General features: G+C 38.6%; 1 protein-coding gene across 1 annotated transcript in view; it reads left to right on the plus strand.

Moving 5' to 3' along the window:
* Positions 1–21235, plus strand: part of LOC306997681 (uncharacterized protein) — a 93986-nt gene that overhangs the window by 66650 nt on the left and 6101 nt on the right. Inside the window, exons 13-14 of the mRNA XM_079611043.1 lie at positions 1843–2016; positions 18585–18758. Coding sequence (XP_079467169.1) covers positions 1843–2016; positions 18585–18758 — 348 coding nt within the window. The remainder of the gene's footprint in view (positions 1–1842; positions 2017–18584; positions 18759–21235) is intronic.

Here is a 21235-nt window from a genome sequence, read left to right on the forward strand (position 1 = left end):
TATTTATTATCATTGTTTTAATGTTTTTTTTTTTGTTAACAGATGCTTTTGTCACAAACTATTTGAGGCTACAATAAACTTACCGTCACCAGCGAGTGTTCAGGAAGGCCAAGCTCGGCTTGGGCTTTTTGCAGTTCCCTTCTCCTTCTCCAGCTGTGGGAGAACATGCCGTTTATTGCACGACACACAGCTAGAGCACGGTCTGTGCGGGCTTTCTCTGTCTTGTCGATTGTGTTGGACACAGCTAGGTTTAGGTTGTGCCCAAAGCAGCTTAACCAGGGCCAGCCTAAATTACGAACAGCTGCTTTTACATTAGCTCCACTGTCCGTTGTGATACAAGATATTTTATTCTCGTCTAATCCCCAATCACTTAGGCCCTCCTGCAAAGCGTCGGCCAAGTTAGCTGCAGTGTGATCCTCTGGCAAAAAACTAGTTTGTAGGCATTTTGATTGTAGTCCCCATTCAGTATCAATAAAATGGACAGTCAGAGACATATAAGGGGTCATCTTTCTGCTCGACCACATGTCCGTGGTGAGTGAAAAATTCTCAACAGTTGAAATAACGTTTTGCAACTCACTCCGGACACGGTTGTAGGCACGTGGGACAGCTGTTTTGGTGAAATAGTAACGCCCTGGCAGTTCATATTGGCTGTTGAGTGTGGTTATGAGGTCTCTGAAAGATTGCTTTTCAACAGTTTTAAAAGACACCATTTCTTTGCATATGTATTTCGTCACTGCTTCAGTGCACGTGTTCCACCTCGCACTGTCCCTTTTATATTTTGTGCATCGCGCAAATGCACCAATTATCGAAGGCTGTGTTTGTGTGTCAGGCTTTTGTGGTCGATTTTTTGCCGCTGGACCGATCTTGGCCGCTTCATTTTTGTGGTGTGCTTGAAGATGTGCGTGTAAATTCGAAGTGTTACCTCCGGATGCTGCCACTTTCATCAGGCAAAGTTTACAGGTTGCCTCGTTAACGTTTTCAGGTTCCCTGTTGGCATTTGGTTTGAATCCAAAATATTTCCAAATAGGTGCTTTTGCATTTCTCTTTGAAACCAGATCTTCCGCCATCCTTTGCCAGTTAGCTCGCCTCACTCTCCTCAAATGATAATTGAAATCAGACACCTGCTGCTTTACGCATGCGCGCTCGTTCCGCTTACGCCAAATTACGAAGGCACGTAGTCACTAACTGAATTAAGTGCTTTATTACTATAGGCTAAAACTTCAACACGATGGGGACGGTGCCGGTGGTCACGTGCTATGACCGGTAGGTGGGTTAAACACCGTGTATCACCGGTAACACCGACTATCGCAACAAGCCTAGTATTCAATGCATTTCCTATGAATTTAACTTTTTCAGCTATAAAAATCCTTCAGTTTAACCCTGATGTTTTACCCGATATTTAGCCCTAATATGGGCCGCTGACAGATGAGTTGTTCGTCCCCCTCTTTCTCCCCTGCCTTGCCCTTCATGAATCTTTAATGTTCATTATATTAACATCTTCTATTTTTCTATATTTTGTAAGATATACAGTTTTTATTTGTTGTTGTTTGATTAGTTTTTATATAATATTTATCTCACGCATAGAGGCATAATATCTTATAATAACAATAAATCTGACATATTGAATGAATTGTTTAAAAAAGAGATATACCACAAATTATGATCACAAATAAGAAAAAAAATTCCTGCTTGATTTTGACTGCAGGAGTGTTTTAATTATGCTTTGTGCTCTTTGACCAAGATCTATCTAACATGGTGATTTAAGTTTATGTTATTGGTATCTCTTTGATAATGAAGTCTCTGTTGATCTGAGAGGGTGAAGAGTGTCATTGTTCTCTACAGGTTGAGTGATTGTGGTGTCACAGATGAAGGTTGTGCTGCTCTGGCTTCAGCTCTGAGATCAAACCCCTCACACCTGAGACAACTGGATCTGTGTGGAAATAATCTAGGAGACTCAGGAGTTAATCTGCTCTCTGATGTCCTGGAGAATCGTCACTGTAAACTGAAGGCACTGTGGTAAGATCATCTCTACCATAATGACTTGGGGGCCCTATCTTACACCCCGCGCAATGCAGCGTCAAACGCGACGCAAGTGTTTTTTGCTAGTTTCAGCCTGACGCAGTTGTTCTTTTCACGTCCTGTGCCACGTTGTTTAAATAGCAAATGCATTTGTACCTATTTATGCGCCCATGGGCATGCTGGTCTGAAAACGAGGTGTGTTCAAGCACATTGTTGGTGCGTTGCTATTTTGAGGCAACTGAAATAGACTGCGCCATTGACGAACAAAAACCTGGTCTACAGTCTACAGTATTTTTTTTGTTATTTAAAGAGCGCGTTAGGTGCCTAGGCGGGTCCACAACGCGCATACACTCTGCTTATTATACACACAGGGATGTCCAGCAGTACACAAACTAGCCAAATATTAAAAATAAAAGGATTACAATGTAAAATATTCATATTGTGTACATAAAGATATGGTGGTATCCGGCTTGTCCCATTTGGTCTGCTTGCGCGCTTTAACCTCGCGCACGAGGAGAACCGTTTGCGCTCTGGAGACGTGTTCCATCTTTTTGCTTGCAAATTCCGTCATGTAAATAGCTAATCTGCCAATGGCGCGAGCGCAACTGGCTTTTAAAGGGAATGGGAGATGAGACTCTGGTTGGTTTATTTCACGTTACGCCCAAAACACACAAGTGTTGTGCTTTTTGCCAAATAAAGATGATGCAAGTTCTGCCAGTGAAGTCCATTCTGAAACGCGTCCGAAAATAAACTGTAACTCAGCGAATACTCAGTCATTCCGGCATACAGGCACACAGGCAAGAAGCTTGAATTCTCTTCTTTTAAATGAAGTTATTTATTTAAAAAACAAATATTCTCTGTTTATGTAATCTGTATGAAAAGAGAGAGATGTCAGTCGTTCTCATTATAGCTCATCAAATGTTAATGCAAACACGCCCACGGAGAGCGTGCGCTATTCAAACGCAAATGATCTGAGGCAATACATGCAACGCACACATCAGCTGGATAAAACACACCGAGTTTAATCAGACTCATGTATTTTACGTGGTCTTGCTACGCTTTGAGGAATAATACTATCATAATAAAAATCCTGGGAATACCTCAGTGCTGCTTTGTTTCACTTCGAGGAGCAACGGATCCAGCTGAGGAATAGGTAGGCTAAGTTTTTTATTCTTATATGCATAATCGCAATATGCAATAATGTCTGTAAACCGCAAAAAGACTGTTTAAATATGAATCGCGTGTCTGTGTGTGAATGAATGAACGGCACAGACGTGCGGTGTTTACTACAGCTGTACAGCGCGTGTCTGTTCATTCACACTCTTACATTAGTAAACATTTTATTTTTACATGAATACATCTATTGCTATATTGTAAGGCTGTAACGATATGCAATATTAAATCGAAATCGCGATACGCAGGTCCACGAACCTGTATCACGATGTGAGAAGGCAGAATCGCGACACACACCCCTTCCAGCTCCCAGAGTTATCCTTCCTGTCCAGATCCAATGCTACCACATCTTTAAATTACTATTAGTATCATTAGTAGCCTATAATTTGAATTTAACATTATAAAATTCGTAGACATTATAAAAAGCGTCCTCCAATTACGTGTGCTACCTTAAGCTTTCCAATCATGTGACGCGTCACGCGAGCTAGTTGAAGAATGTGAGGAAACATCATGGCAAACAATCCAGAGATCGCGGACCCTCCTAATACTTTTAAGTCAGCAGTATGGCAACATTTCGGCTACCCGGTGGAGAACAAAGATGGTAATCGTGTAGTTGACAAGACCCACACAATTTGCCGTAAGTGTAAAATGGATAACTATATTGTATGGCGGAATACCATAGCAAGTGCTTATGCTTATAATATCTTCACTCGTGAAAAATCCTCTCACCGGCCCCCGCTCCCTCTAGTGAAGATATTACTCCGCCAGTACGCGAGTAACTGTATTTAAATAGGGAAAACGTGGAGGTGTTTGGTAGCTTCTCTGCTTGGCCCATATTGAATGAACTGAGTGAACAAAGTTTCGCCGCGCGCCACAGCGATTAAGTGCACGCACTGAGACGAGAGAGGTATGTATCAACTCGTCTTAGTTAAGGGAATAACATAGTTTAATATGAAAAGACGGTGGAGTATCCCTTTAAGAGAAAGAAGTTGTTTATTTGTTTAATGTATACTTACTTGATTTGTGGTTTACAGCACAGACAGTAAGCCTCAGTTACCGCATTGTGAAAAAACAGTTACCATTTAATTTTCTTTGTAAATGTAAGATTGATTGAAGAAGAATTTTCAACTCGAATCATCTCCACTATGGACTTTACTTTTTTTACTTTTTGTTTTTCAACAGTATTTTATTACAAAGAAAACAGAAGTGTTATAGCTTTGGCTATATCATTTATTTTACTTAGGTATATTGTTAATAATTTGCATAGTTAATATTGTTTTTTGGTGTTCAGTTTATACAGGCTTTTCAAATGTTATTTAATAAAAATATATTTTTTTTCCTCAAAATATCTTTTGAACTGTTTTGTCCCCCCCCCCCCCATATCGAGGTTTGTATCGTATCGTGGGTCAAAAATCGTGATACAAATCGAATCGTGGGTTTGGTGTATCGCTACAGCCCTACTATATTGATATAAATATATTGCTATATTGAGAGGAGTAAAAATCGACTGAAATGTTTCAATAAAATGTCTTCGTATAAGCAACGTATTAAACTGCAAATTAACAATCATAGGCTAATATATTATAAAAACAATGTTACAGACAAAATATTAATGTTTAGACAGGATTTTGTTGATTAGTTTTGGATAGATAATAAAGTTGTTACTGTAAAAAAGACTACTGTCACATCAAATAAGCCAAGATTATTTCTAACCAACAAAGACATTTGCTTTTCTCCCAGACATTTCCAGCACAGCAGTGATATAGGCCTGTAGGCCAGAGATTTGGGACAATGGGGGAAATTGTGATGGTCTGATTGGTCAGTTTGAATATCTCACACCTAGGTGTTGGTCAGATGGTTGGGGGAGAAACGACAAAACAGGACTGCAAATGTGCTTCTGCCCTTTGCTCTGGATGCTGGGCGGGTGAGAGAGTCTCTCTCTCTCTCTCCCTCCCTCTCTCTCTTCTCTCTCTCTCTCTCTCTCTCTCTCTCTCTCTCTCTCTCTCTCTCTCTATTTCTATTTCTCTCTCTCAGGTAACATTTTACATTTATGCTTGGTACAAATGGTTTAAATTCTCATTACATCCATGTTGTAACTATTTAAGTGTAAACATAACCTTATTGCACATTGAACCTTTTTAATTCATGGAGTCAGATTAAAACGAGATAATTGCATATGAAAACATGTGTCTTATTTAACCAAAATTCCTTTGAGACGCTGGAAAGACTTGAACACGCGCGTCCTTTACCGGCTATTTGGAAACCGGAAGTTGGACCGAATAGCCGGCTTTTACAAATATATAGTGTGATGTTTTCTCAAAAATAAAGTAGGTATATAAAATTATCAGCTAAGATGTTATTATAGTGTTTGTTCCAATAGTCAAACTACGTATGTGTCGTGAAAGAGTAGAGGCAGTCGGATCCATTCGCAGAGCTTTATTTCAACAGGTAACAAAACACTGACATGAAACAAGGAAACACGAGGAAAACATGCAGCGTGGCAAAACAAGACCTCACCCCGTGTAATAGTGAGAGTGAGGTATAAATGTGTGTGGAGCTGTGAGTGAAACTAGATGCAGGTGAGAGGGTGATCAGTGGCAACAGATGTGAGAAATTAGTCCAGAGTGTGTGCGTGAACAGTCCAAGGGGATGAAGTGCAGGGGTGAAGCGCCCTCTCGAGGCACTCGAGGGCAATCCAGCCAAACATGGTCACAGTATGATAAAATGTATACTTTTTACAAAGAAAGATTACACTTGAAATATTGTTAATTTTAATTGTTGTTGATTTTACATGTGAAAGGTTTTAAATAAAAGACCAAAAAATATTTTTACAAGGTAGATGTAAGCAACATCTTAATAGGTCAATATAAGCCTTCTCATTAAATTATGTATTATTGTTTTTTATTAGTGACATATTTGGGGAGAGGATATATTCCAAAACTTTCTGAAAATACCGTATGTGAATTAACTGCATCGTTACTAGAAATGTTTACCTTGGATATTATACATTTTGCATGCATACAAAATAAGTCCTCACATTCTTTCTTGTGGCTCAGTGACACTTGAATGAAAGGCTCATTATGCAGCTCATTATGCGGGTCATTGTCTTCTCAGGTGTGAATCACGCCTCCACGCATATTGCCTTTCCAAACAAAAAGTGTTTTACAAAATTTAAATCAATGTATTGTTTTATGTGAATGATTAGGCAGGATGATTTTCAGATAATTGTAAAGAAAAAACTAGGCGACAACATCCCTTAGTCAAAAGTCTTGTGGACACATATTTAGAATTTGTTTTGTGGCGTTATTTCAGACTCTTTAATTTTTTGTTTTTTCACTAACCATGCATAAACGTTATTCTCTCAAAAATACAAACATGTACTTACATGTTGCTCACATATTATGGTAGCCCTGTCTGTGCTAAATAGAGTGTAATTACACCTTTGCCATTAATATGTTTCTAAGCAATTGAAAAAAGCACAATTGTCAGGGCATGTCAGAACATCTCAAGGGCCCCAAAAACACCTTAGACCCCAGAGGGTTAATGGCAAACAGTTTGAAATTACTTCCTTCTGTGAACTGATGTGGCTTCTCATCGGCAAATGAGGCTGCGGTATTATTTTATAGTATTCTATACAGTGATAAAGGCTATGTAGATTGGAATTGCATTAAATACCCGAGGTGGCTTGCAAAACGTCTAGGTTACTAATGTAACCCCCGCTTCCTGATGGAGGAAACGGAGACGTTACATCAGAACAGACGGACGAATTGGGAGGTGGCCTGTACAGCGGCACTGTAGGCCTCACCAGCCAGATATGCTGTCGTCTCACAGGTGATGGACAGAAGTTGTGGGTGACCCCTTCAGGTGGCACGCAGTTCGATGCACGCAGCGGCCTGGGCAAGCATGGCTGTCAACTCTGAATCTGATTCAAGTCACCTATATATATACTGTATATATATATATAGCGCTTTTTACAATGCAGATTGTTTCAAAGCAGCTTCACAGTGGTAACATGAAAATAATACAACAAAGTTTGTTTCTTGAAGAAAATGGCTTCATCGTCCACCTTAAGTAAGGCAGATCAATAATAATGTTGAATATTAAATATCCCCAACTAAGCAAGCCAAAAGCCAAGGTGACAGTGCCAAGGAACCAAAACTCCATCAGGTGACAGAATGGAGAAAAAACCTCAGTCGGGAACCAGTTCTTCTCTGGCCAACGAACAAACAGTGTATGATTATGATTCAGGCAGCATTACAGGTCAGAAGTCAGATTGGATCAGAACATTTAAAATATTTATCCAGTTCCATCTGGTTGTAAGTCGGAATCATCACGCTGGTATGGAGAAGAGTTTGTTGAGGATCAGTGCCGATGGCTGTTGTATCAATGAGGCCTTCACAGGGCTGATGAAGCAGACTCTTCAGGAATGCGTTGTGGGCGTGTCTAGGCGCAGGTCCACCATCTGATCTGGATGGTTGCATAGTTATAATTTTTCCTCTAATATTATCAGTCTTGTAAGGAAAGAAGTTCATAAAGTCATTACTGATGTGCTGTTTGGTAACGTCTGGTGTTTCCATTAATTTAGCCACTGTTTTGAATAAATACCTAGGGTTGTGTTTGTTTTCTTCTAAGAGTTTTGAAAAATAAGCATATCTAGCAGTTTTTAAGGCGTCGTGCAATCGTGCGCTCTCTCCATGAAACACTACACGCTTGAGGAGCGGGAGGTCCGCGGGGGTTACCCGGAAGAAGAGCTCCCATTGTAATCCTTCTCATGAACATGAATTATCCACAAATGCCATTTTAGCATGGTTATGCCCAGGCATGTGGGGCAGTGATCGTGGATGTAATATGAGGACAGGAAACGACGCTCACCGTCGTCTGCTTGCTTTTTTTAGGGAAATGTTGTTAGTGCTAAAGTGCACAGGGGAAAGGTCACTGCACACTGTTGTGCGTTTGCTCTCTCAGAAGGCGACCACCGCTGAACTAGCCGTCACACCAACACTTTCCAGAACTTCTTCGTTCTCGTACCAACACGAACGATGATTGTAGTTATCAGATGAACTGCTCTGTACTGAAGTGAAAGTTTAATGTGTGAGTGGTGCACCCTGCCTTATATACCCGTATGTGCAGGAGTGGCTAGCGGTGCATATCTCACTCGCCAATGTGCATTGGCTTGTTTTGTTACCACTCGAAAGTTATTGGGCTCTCAGGCGAGATCCCAATTCATCAGCCTGTTCTGGCATAACGTTGAACGTGACTGATTGATAGGGATCACAGAAATAAGGTCTAATACTGCCACCTACTGTACATTGGGGTGTTAATCAGATACTGGTGCTGGATTATTTATTTACGTGTCATATTATCATTAGTACTATTCATTTAAAATGATATGGTTATCGCTGATACAGGTATATTGCAACACCTCTAATTAACACGATTACAATTTTATCATTTGTATCATTTTATTTTTAAATATCACGATTATTGCCAATACTGGTATATCCGTGACACCCCTAGTCTGAACAAATAAGAATGTAATCAAAACACTGATTAAAGTAAATGGTAACACTTTATTTTACGGTATCCGTGATACAGAGTAATTACTTAATTAATTACTTAGTGGATGTTGTAATAACATGTATCAAAATGTAATTAACATGTAACTAAGTTATGGAACAGCCTGTACTTACAGATTGTAATTATGCACATGTAATAGGCACCTACTGTTACACATATGTAACAAGCCGAGTACATGTTTGTTAGGGCTGTAACGATACGCGATATGAAACCGAAATCACGACACTCAGATCCACGATCCTGTGTCGCGGTGTGATAAGGGAGAATCGCGACACACCCCGTGACTACCTTTCCGATCATGTGACGCCTGTCTGCAAAAGTTGAGCTAGTTGAAGAACGCGAGGTAACATGGCAACTAACCCAGAGATTGCGGACCCTCCCTCCTCATTTAAGTCAGCAGTATGGCGACATTTCGGCTACCCGGTGGAGATAAAGGATGGCAATCGTGTAGTCGACAAGACCATGGGCGTCAGTTTGGTTTGAAATGTGCTGGGGACAGAGACGAATTAGGAAGTGCTTTTTTAGAAGTGCTGGGTAGGCCTACGATGTCGATGACGCATTATTTTTCTTTTCTGTCCTGTAGCTTAGGCTACTAATGTAGCTCTCCAAGCTACTATGCTCTCCACAGAACATGAAATATTCATTTTATTTAATTACATTTTTTGTGTTCGCATTTATGAGGAAAAAACAATGTTATGGACGTGACAGTCCTCGGACTTTAAAGACCTCAAACAGAAAGCACCAAGCCTTTCTTTAAAGTGAATTTCGTTTTGTATTAATTGTATCTTAATTTTAATCAATTAAGATAAAAGTCATCAACCAATTGCCTAGATTTAATAAATAATAAGTAAAGCAGACTAGATATCACGACACGGAGCCGCCGGCGCTGGAGCTCGTCTCATAAATTAACCGAAACTCAGCAACAGAATAGCCTACTTGCCTCACAGACCTGAGAAATAAATATATTATCTACAGAACGCTTGAAATCATAATTTTAAACAGAACAATTCAAAACGAAAGAAAACTGTTATCCGAAATGTGCATTTTTCTGGCGCAAATGGCGCGTTCACTACTGCGATTATCGCGAGTCAGCATCGTCAACTTCATCTTTGCAGCTGACACAGAAAACACAGAAAATGTCCCCTTGCTATATTTGACATATTCATAATCATTACTTTTACCGGTTCTTTGACAGCTTTTAGGTGCTTTATTGGCAGCGCCACCCTTACAACATAAACGCGTCACCACTGCATCAGCACTGAAAACATGGAGATTTTTTTTTTGAAAATCAATAAATAAAATAAATCGTGATACGAACCGAATCGTGGGTCAAAAATTGTGATTTGAACCGAATCGTGGGTTTGGTGTATCGTTACAGCCCTAATGTTTGTATGTTTTAGAGAATAATGTTTATGCATGGTTATTCAAAAACCAAAAAACGAATGTGTCTGAAATTAGACCACAAAACACATACTAAATATGTGTCATGAGTAATGGATGTTGTCGCCTTGAGTTTTTCTTCAAAATGATCTGAAAATCATCCTTCCTAATCATTCACATAAAACAATACATTAATTTAAATTCTGTAAAACACTTTTTGTTTGGAAAGGCAATATGCGCAGGGGCGTGAATGATCCAACACCATCATGAATAATGAGTGGTTCACACCTGAGAAGACAATGACCCGCATAATGAGCTGCACAATGAGCCCTTCATTCAAGTGTGTCACACAAGAAAAGAATGTGAGGCCAACAACAAAAAAAATGTATATATATATTAGGGCTGTAATCAACCAAAGGAAATCTTGGTCGACTGAAGTCCTGAAATTTTCGACTAAAAATCGACTAAAAATGACGTTAGGAAAAAAAAAACTTTAAATTAATTAGCTGCGCACTGTGCGCAGTACTTGGTAGCCTTGTTGTCCGCCTAAATGAATTATAAATAAACCTAAAAAAATAGTAGGCTATTTGCAGTATATTAAATAGTTTTTGACCTAATAATTTTGCACTGAAATGAGTCTGACACACGAGTCTGTCGGCTCTGACAGCGTTGCATCACGTGCACCTACGCAATATCATATGATTTTTTCCGAAAATAGTGCTGTTGTCAACTAGTGATATCATCACAAGAACTTTTGAGGAATATGCAACATAATTTAGACAATTGTTTTTATCATATGTATTATAATAACTGACAGGCACTATCATTTCAGCCGTGCAGCTCGCACAGAGTGAGGCTGAACACAGGAGCGCAGCTTTGCGGCTGAGACACGAATAGACTATTAACTTAAAGCTTTACTCTTAAACACAAAAGGCACGTCCATTTTAATAAAAAAATAATATTTATGAAACAAAAAACCAGATCAAGAGCAAAAACGAAATAAAGTGCATAACTGAAAATAAAGCATAGGCTCAAAACTAATACAAACAGTGGCACTGCGCATTAGGCTCCAATAATTTTTTCCCATTTTCTATAAATAAATAAAAAATGCTGCCACACTGCCGATGTTTTTCTTGACATGGTAGAAAAGGACTGACTATGAATGAAACGCTCTCACAATTAAATAAATAATATTCAGCAAACCTTCTAGTAGCCTACTTTCTTCAATCTGTCTCTCTTCTCCGGTGGGTTGGGCTAATCCAAAAGAAGTGAAAACAAGGGGGGTGTTCTGAAGACAGACTGTTACCTGTGAAACAGGGGTGCTCTGAAAACACCCCCATTAGCAATTAGTGCTTTCCACCTGATGAAACGAACGCGGCAAAACTGATGAAACGAACGCGGCAAAACTGATGAAACGAAAGCGGGAAAACTGATGAAATGAACACGGCAAAACTAATGAAATGAACGCGCCAAAAAATCGACCAAAAAGAATTTTGGTCGAACCAGAACGTATCGACCAACAATCGACTAATCGACTGGGAGATTACAGCCCTAATATATATATATATATACCTGGAAACAAATCCGGAGATTTGTTTCAGACACACACTAATTATTAATTATATTTAATGAATAATCCAGCAAACACATTCTCCCAACAAAGGTCTATGAAACTTCCCCCAAAACTAACATCACACATGAAGCTAGTGTTCTGTTACAGGACACCTTAAGACTGATAACAAGTTTTACGACCCCAAAGGAATTTCCAGAGAGTTGTGACTCTCACTTAACCCATTGGGGACTAAGCCCTTTTTGGTCCGTTTTCTCTATTTTTACATTTGGGCTTATAAACCATATGTAATGGAGATGGAACACCATGTGGTTGGTATCTATGGATTCAGAAGACCCTAAGCTAACATAATCATGCATGTTATGTGTTTATAAAGGAAGTATGAGTGAAAAATGTACAATAATCGAGAGAATTTCAAAAACGAAAATTAGATTTTTGTCATTTATTACTGAAAATCACACCTCACACAACAATAGTGAACAGTTTTTGAACCAAAAAAATATTTGTCAAACCCTTTGCTTGACAGCCATTTGTAATTGTTTAATCAAATGTTTTAAGAACAATGAAATAAGGAACTTTTTTTACAAACAGTCCCAGGCGTGAAAAAGCGTCTGCTTCAAATTAAATGAGAACTGCTTGCTCTGAAGAACAGACACACTCACAACCTGGCAGATTTACTTTCCACTAACTGTTCCAGAGCTTGTTCTGCCGTAAATCTTACTGCTTGCCATCATAAAAGTGCTAAAACAATACAATAATAATGCTATTTAAGTTCTTCTGTCTCTCTCTTATATAGATCTCTGTGCGCTCTGTAATACTCCGCTCCGTTCGCTATCTGTCTCATTCTCCGTCCACATGACGCTGTTTGTTTGCACATGTTGAAGGCTAGAGTCCTCTGATTGGCTAGAATACGTCATGGTAACCTTCCTCTGATTGGGTAAAAAAAAAAAATCCTCCCAGCGGCAATTTTTCCATTGGTGGAGTTTGCCTAACAACATCGATTTCATTGGCCTTTTTATGCAGTGGTATTGCGCAACAGCGAAGTGTGTGTCTAATACAAACGGGACATCACTGTTTTCAGCGGAATCTGAGGAAGACGGCAAAAAAGACCGCACCTCTCTATCATTAATAGTTTTGAAGATAATTGCACATTTGTAAAAGTATGCCATTTTGGGCGGTACCGCCCAATTCGTCCCCAGAGGGTTAATTCTTACTGAGGAGAAGTAAACCCTGTTAATCCTATATATATTCTATACATGTAACCACTTGAGAAATGTATAAACATGTATCTAATTTTCCCATCTCATGATTTTCCTTTTATGTGGTTAGGCCTATGTTTTCTTGTAAACTCTAATGGGTTAATGTTTCAAACTTTGCAAACTATGGTTAACCAAAATCATGTGTGGCTTTGTGACGCATTAGTATTATAAGAATCTTGAAGATTCTTCTCTCAAACACCCAATGAAATTACATATTCAAATGCCTCCTAGAACACAGTGGGTCGTAAAACTTTCCCTCCAAAGGAAACACTTCTTATTGGCTTACAGACCCCCAGAGGGTGTGATATCTTCACACTTAAAAATCACTGATCACAAGATCAGCTCTCTCTCTCTCTTAGCCTCTTGGCTCTCTTGCTCTTGCTCTCGTACTCTTTTGGTCCTTCCTGAGAAGTCCTAATGTGAAGATGATGCTGAACTAGAAGTCCCCCATGGACCCCCAAGCTTGTGCCAGGCTTCAGCCTTGTCTTTCCATTCACCAAAGAGACTCTGACTCCAACTGGTTCTCTCTCATCAAGACAACATCAGCAAAGATCAACTGGAGCCTCAACAAATTGCATGATCTGCTGAATTTCAAACAATATAACTTCTTGCTTTCCTGTATTCTGCTTCAGTCTCTTTCCCTTGGTATGCATGTATGTAAGTATGTGTATGTTAGAGTAGAGTAATGTTTAGTCTAGGCAATAAAGTCTTCTTCATATCACACGTAAAGTTGTCCGTGTCTCAAGCTCTAACCGGAGACACTAATCATATCGATTTTTGGCTACTTGCTCTTAGTAGTACAAGTAAGAAATACATTTCCCATGCCCCGGAAATTTACATTTCTATTAATCAATTAATAACCAATATTGAGGGTTCACAGGATGGTTGTAATGTTAATGTAGCTACATCAAGTTAATCCGATTAACTGATCCAAATATTCATAATCAATTATAACAAGTTATGATTGGTTATTAATCTTTCATAGTGATAATTTGCTACAGTAAACATTTCTTTGTGCAGTTAATTCTCATACTGTATTTTCAGAAAGGTTTGGTCACTAATAAATAATAATAATAAATAATTTAATGAGAAGGCTTACATTGACCTATTAAGATTATTTTACATCTACCTTGTAAATATATTTTTTGCTATTTTATTAAAAAGTGTTCACATGTAAATCAACAACAATTACAATTTTAACAATATTTCAAGTGTAATCTTTCTTTTTTTAACCCTCTGGAGTCTAAGGTGTTTTTGGGGTCCTTGAGATGTTTTGACATGACCTGATATTTGTATTTTTTTCAGTTGCTTATAAACATATTAATGGCAAAGGTGTAATTACACTCTATTTAGCACGAACATGACTATCATAATATGTAAGCAACATGTATGTACATGTTTGCATTTTTGAGAGAATATTATTTATGTGTGGTTATTCAAAAAACTCAAACTTAAATGTTCTGATATAAGACCACAAACAACCAACTTCACATATTCCCACAATACTGTTGACTAATGGATGTTGTCGGCTAGAGTATTTACTTCAAAATGATCTGAAAATCATCCGGGCTAATCGTTCACATTAAACAATAGATTGATTTAAATTTTGTAAGACACTTTTTGTTTGGAAAGGCAATATGCAGGGGGGCGTGAATGATCCAACAAGGTCATGAATAATGTCCTCATTCACACCTGGAGACAAAGAAGACCTGCTAATGCTGCATACTAATGAGCCTTTCACTGAGTGTGTCACTGAGCCACACAGAATGCAAAGAATGCAAAGACAACACACACACACACACACATATATATATATATATATATATATATATATATATATATATATATATATATATATATATATATATATATATATACATACATACATACATACACACACACATCTACAGAATTGGTTCAGAGTTGGAAACATCTTGAAAAAAAAGTGTATTTTTCCACAAACTGTGTAGGCCTATGCTTGCAAATTGTATAATATCCAAGGTAAACATTTCTAGTAATTGTGCAGTTAATTCTCATTCGTATTTTCAGAAAGTTTTGGATTATGTAGGCTATCCTCTCCCCAAATTTGTCACTAATAAAACACAAAAATAATTTAAAGAGAAGGCTTATATTGACCTTTTAAGATTTTGTTTGCACCTTGTAAATTAGGTTTTGATGTGGCAGTACAAACTTTATAATCTATCCAAAACGAAATGTTGTCTTTCATATTTCGTCTGTAACATATCGTCTTTTATAATATAGCCTATATTAGGGCATAAATGTTAATTTGCAGTTTAAAATGTTTATACAAAGACATTTTATTTCAACGTATTCAGTCAATTTTTACTCATCTCAGTAGGCAATAGATATTTCATTCACACACACAGACACGCGCAAGCTGTAACGTTAGTAAACAAACGCATGCACATGTGCTGTTCATTCATTCAAACACAGAAACGCGATTCAAATTTAAACAGTCTTTTGCGGATTACAGACACCAGTTCATATCGCGATTAGAACAAAGCACTTACTGATGATCTGCAGCTGGATCCGTTGTTCGGCTACTCCAGCACGTTTGAGGTAAAATTTCCAGGATAATCACGATATTATTAGCAGAGCTATTCCTCACAGCGAGTGTGTTGTCCAGCTGTTGTGGGCGTTGACTGGTTTGCATGTGTTGCTCCAGATTATCTGTGTTTGAATAGCGCGCGCTCTCGATGGGCGTGTCACATTAGCAGAGTAATGAGGTGCCAGAACGATAATGAGCACAGCTGATCTCTCGCTCTTTTTATATAGATTACATAAACAGAGAATATTTGTTTTAGATTTGAATTAGATAATTTAAAACTACACACTTAAATGATTATAGAGATATATAGCTCATGTCTGAGTGAATAGTATTCGCTGAGTTTTGTTTGAGTTTAGAGAAGTGCTTCAGAAAAAAAGTTCACGGAGACGGAGAGGCATAAAGCACTCCCTGTTTACTTTCTTTATTTTACAAAAGCACAATGTTTTATTTCGATTGTAAGTGGACACATAAAAAAGTAGACATTTAACAGCTTATTTTTTCATTTTTCTTAAGTCTGTATGACCAAAACCGACGGAGTATTTTAGGTCTATTTTGCTGCTATGTAAAAAAAAACGAGCAAAACGCGCCCGCGCGTTTGCCGACCTCAGGGGGTTAAAGTTAACATTTTATCATACATATACGCTGACGCTCAATTTCTGTCAGGTCCATAAAGTCAAGAACACAGACAAAAAATGATTAAGAATTTTTATTGAATAAATGCAATTCAAGTTGATAATTCTTAATTAAATTTGGCGGTATGGCTCTGTTCAGGGAGTCCTCTGACCTTTCATGAGCACCATGAAATAGCAGAGAGTCAGAGGACAGCATCAGCATAAGGGAATGCTCACACAGTTTAGGACTGGGAAAGCTAAATTATTCCCCCCAAACAAAACCACACCTGGCAATCCTCTGTGATAGACAGAGGGTGGAATTGAAGATGAAAATAAAAATAAAAATGCTAGATCTTAATATGATTAGAATTAGTTGCAATATGGTTCTGGTCATAGGGACAACAGCAGCATTGAGGATGTTCACATGATTGAGACTAGGAGAAGACTATTTCCCCCCAAACAAACCATGTGTCGGTAATAAAGTGACGACTGAGCGGCCCTAATTTAATACTAAAATCATGCGACGGAAGTCAATCGATCAAATTGCTGGAAATAATTATCAACCGTACTAAAAGCCACCAATCTAGGTTGCCTTAATCACCGTTGACATCGACAGTCTATATTAAAAAGCGCTATAAAATGAGATAACGAGACCTCAGCCTCCTGAAATAACAAAAATGGAAATTTTTAAGCCACCGGTAGCACGTCAGGGGCGATTGTCACCAGCAGAGCAAAAGCAGGTTTAGCAGATGAGCGCAATTATTTATTAGGCAAACAATCAGGGACCTGGGCTCATGGCCTTGAGCATATAGAATAGCCAGAACGTCGGGACGGAGGTATCGTTCATAAGCGGCAGAAGACCACCGCCCCATGGCTTTGAGGGTTAACCCGGAGCGCATGCTGCCGCTGTAGTTTCTACACCGATGCGCAGAGAATGAGCTGTATAACGGTCCTGAGGCAGTCCGCAAAATTGGCATAGTGAAAAGTAAGTGAGAAGCAAACCAGGCTCTAGACGTTGGTTTCCCCGTCTGTGTGACAAACAGCGGCTCCGGCGGATCAGCACTGGAATGGCACTTGCCAAATCTGAATGCGGAGCTGGTTTCCAGCGTTGATATCCTGACAGCCATATCGAGGAGTGAAGACTGAACATCCGACAGCGCTGAAAGCACTGGATCACATGCTGAAGAAGCAATTGTAATTTTGTGTGAAACGACAGCATGAGCGTTTTTGAACGTACTGACAGCAGCAAAGCAAACAGCAAGCAAGTAGACGGGATGCAACTGAGTGCTTTAAATAGGGCGCCCTATTTGAGCGAGCCATTTAGCTTCGAGGGGAGTCAACCAGCTAATGCAGCTCAGCTGGAGCAGAATCAGCTGATGCGGCTGTGTTGTTAGCAAATAGCGATGCAGCGTCTTGACTACCTGGCCTGCCAGAACTGACGCTGACACTCAATGTGTGTCGTTGTGCATTTCATATGCATTTGTTTGAGCACTGACGTTGAAGAGTTAACTCCTTAGGTATCGAAATCTGGAATCGAACAACATGTCATTTTTCGATACTCGATAGTATCGAGGCAATTCGGTCTGTACCTAAAAAGTATCGAGACTTGGTACCCAGCCCTTTTTAGGAGCCTACCCTTGCCTTTTTTTAAAAATAAGTAAATCAAACTTGTATAAAATATATTTCAGAGAAAGTTTTTCTCAATATTTTCCACTGGCCAAATAGTATTTTTAATTGCTTTATATTTTTAATGCAAACGGATAGGCCTTATTGTGCATTATTGATCATTATTTGCGCGAAAATATTTTTATCAGACCACGAGTTCTGCTATTATAATACACTAAGCAATCTTCTCTGTAGTTAAAACATTAAAACACTGCATGTCACAGGAAAAGTGAATGAATGAATGATGAAATTACCTACGAGTCTTCTGATAGAAATATCACTTATGCTTCCATCTCTCTGAGATTCACATGATCTTGGTCATAAGACCGTAAGTCCATACTTTTTATTGGTTGGATAATGGATGGAGGGAGTATAGTAAATGTATGTAGAAAAATATTTTTTGGGTGATACTCATCAGTGTGTTGCTAGGAGAGCTATAGATGTAATATCAATTATTCTTAGTCACTATTATAAATCTGTTGTAGAATGTTCAGGGGGCAAAAAGAATAATAATATGATTTCAGAGGAAACTTTATTCATGTGATGTGCACTAACTAGGAAGGGTTAAATGCATTGGACAAATTCTGAGTATGGGTTACCATACTTGGACATCACATATCACTTATATATTTTTTAAATGATACAATTTTTCTCATTGTCTCTCTCACCTTATCATAACATTGTTATTTTGATTGTGATCATGAGAAATACCTTGTTGAGCTGATCTGAGAGAGTGAGGAGTGTGTCATTGTTCTCTACAGGTTGTATGATTGTGGTGTCACAGATGAAGGTTGTGTTGCTCTGGCTTCAGCTCTGAGATCAAACCCCTCACACCTGAGAAAACTGTATCTGTCTGGGAATAATCTAGGAGACTCAGGAGTGAAGCTGCTCTGTACTGTACTGAAGAAACCTCTCTGTAAACTTGAGAGACTGGGGTAAGATCATCTCTACTATAAAGTCTCGGAGTGAATAAGGATTAATATATAGATTGTGCATACAAAATATCCATTGGCGGTGGTTAAGCAACAGATTCCTGCTTGAACCGTCAGATCCTGTTGGCAGTAGAAGGCAGGGGTGAGGAGTCGACCTGAAAAGGAAGATCTAAATATATTATTATCCCCCAAAATAAAATAAAACGTATAGTTAAATAAACCGAACAAACTACAAATCAGACAACAAACGCAGGTTAAAGTGAAGAGTTTTTTTTTTTGTAATTAAAAATGATTGGTGTACACTAACTTACCTTGTAATGCTTGTGCAAACAGACCACCCTTGCCCAACTGTGAACATTGCCTCAAAATATGAAGAGTTTGGTTCCAAAACGCGATAAATGCCATTTAAAAAAAAATTGAGTACCCGCGAAAATCAGTATCGTATTAGGTCGATATTGAAAAGTCAATATTTAATTTTACTTAAAATTCGATATTCACCGTGTTATTCTGTCATGTTTACTCCCTTTTTTTCAATACCGCGACAAACGGCAGTCTCCTTTCTCTGCAGAATGCCATATATCCGCTCAACCAATCACAGCGCACAATTCCACGCACTGTAAACAAAACGGCGGCGCTTTGAAAACATATTTTCCTTATATTTAAGATATTTGTGATCAACAAACAAAAACAAAAATGAATAATTTTGACGGCATTGATGAACCTGTGGTGGTTTCTGTGGTGGGGAAGAAACGTAAGCCATCGAAATCAAATCATTTACGTGAGGAGATTAAGAAGATGAGGCACTCGGGAGGAGGAAAAATGCCTGCTGTTTCTTGTTCTCACACGGCGACAACATCACATTTCTGTCACGCTGACACATTGACCCTGGGGGATCTTTTGAAAAACTTTCAATTATTTTACTCCAAGTCAACAAAAACCGAGCAGGACCAAGCCATTTTACAGCTGATCACTGTCAAAAAAGTTCAGCGGCGACGTCCCAAGGTTGACAACAGTGAGATACAGAAGAATAGGGAGGTCACAAACGAATACCATTTGCTGACTGAAGATCATCCAACAAAGATTCCTGTCTGCAAGACCACCTTTTGCAGCGTATTGGGTAAGGTTATGTTTGATTTATTAATTATAGCTATTCATACAGGACTGCCTGCTCTTTAGCGTGTGCATCATTAAATGACACGGTGATTATTTAGCCTAGGCTAACGTTATATGACGACAGCTTAATTAAAAATCAAGCATATCACTGGCTTTACAATGTAGCATATATCATGAATGAGGCACCACTACACTTGTGTGCTTTGATTTCAAGCTTATTGATACTATCGAGGTGCAGCGAAAGGGGGTTCCCTCAGGGGGTGTTCCTATAAATAGAAGCGCATAGCCCATGCATCCCATCCTGCTCGTATTTGTCATCTTAGTAACATTATTGTGAAGATGTAGTCCTACTATGCTGGCCATCAGCCCTGCACGATGAGACATAGCCTAGTTGTCTGGTCATCTGCCAATGCTATTTGATAAATAGCCCTACTACACGTTTAATTAATGTATATAAGCCTACGTAGACACACTAGGGCTGCACGAGGAAAATACGATTTGCGATAACTCATTAAATAATGCGATATTCGATATGTGATACAATAATGCTTAAAGTGTGTTAAATAAATTAAAATGATATTTAAAATATGGTTTTATTTAACCATAAAGGTTTATTTAACAACATAAACTGAATAATCAAATGTAAAAATAAAACACTGCTTAGTTTTTATTGTATGAATTAAATATACAGTATACTGATTCCTATTAAAGCTCCAAAAGTTAGACCCCAGTTATAGCAAGCCATTGCGATATGCATATTGCAATATATACATTTGCGATATTTTGATATTTTGTGCAGCCCTAACACACACACACACACACACACACACACACACACACACACACACACACACACACACACACACACACACACACACACACACACACACACACACACACACACACATTAGGATTACATAAGCTATAGGTTTGCATGAATGACTGCAATTCAGTTGGCTGATGCACTGCTTAATCACAAAATTCTTGCATGTCTGTTGTTGCAAATGGATCCTGTGATTGAATAAATGAAGAAGAGAATAAATGAATGAATGAATGAATAAATAATTTAATTAAGGAATAGGTAGATAAATAAATACATACATACATACATAAACACTTTTTTTCTTTTTCTTCTTTTGTCATTGTAGGTATCGGCAAGGATCGTGTGTCTCGAGTGGCAAAGTTTTATGCACTCAACGCTACAGCCAGACCAGAACGCAGGGGTGGTGCTCGTAAGGTGGCTGAAAATGAGGCCAAGAAGCAGCTTGTGATGGATCACATCCAAACGTTTACATGTAGGGCTAGCCATTATGGAAGAAGGGGAGCACCTGGTCGGAAATACCTACCCAGTGACCTCAGCGTAATGA

This window comes from Phoxinus phoxinus (genome assembly GCF_949152265.1).
Source record: "Phoxinus phoxinus genome assembly, chromosome: 4".
Taxonomy (NCBI): Eukaryota; Metazoa; Chordata; class Actinopteri; order Cypriniformes; family Leuciscidae; genus Phoxinus; species Phoxinus phoxinus.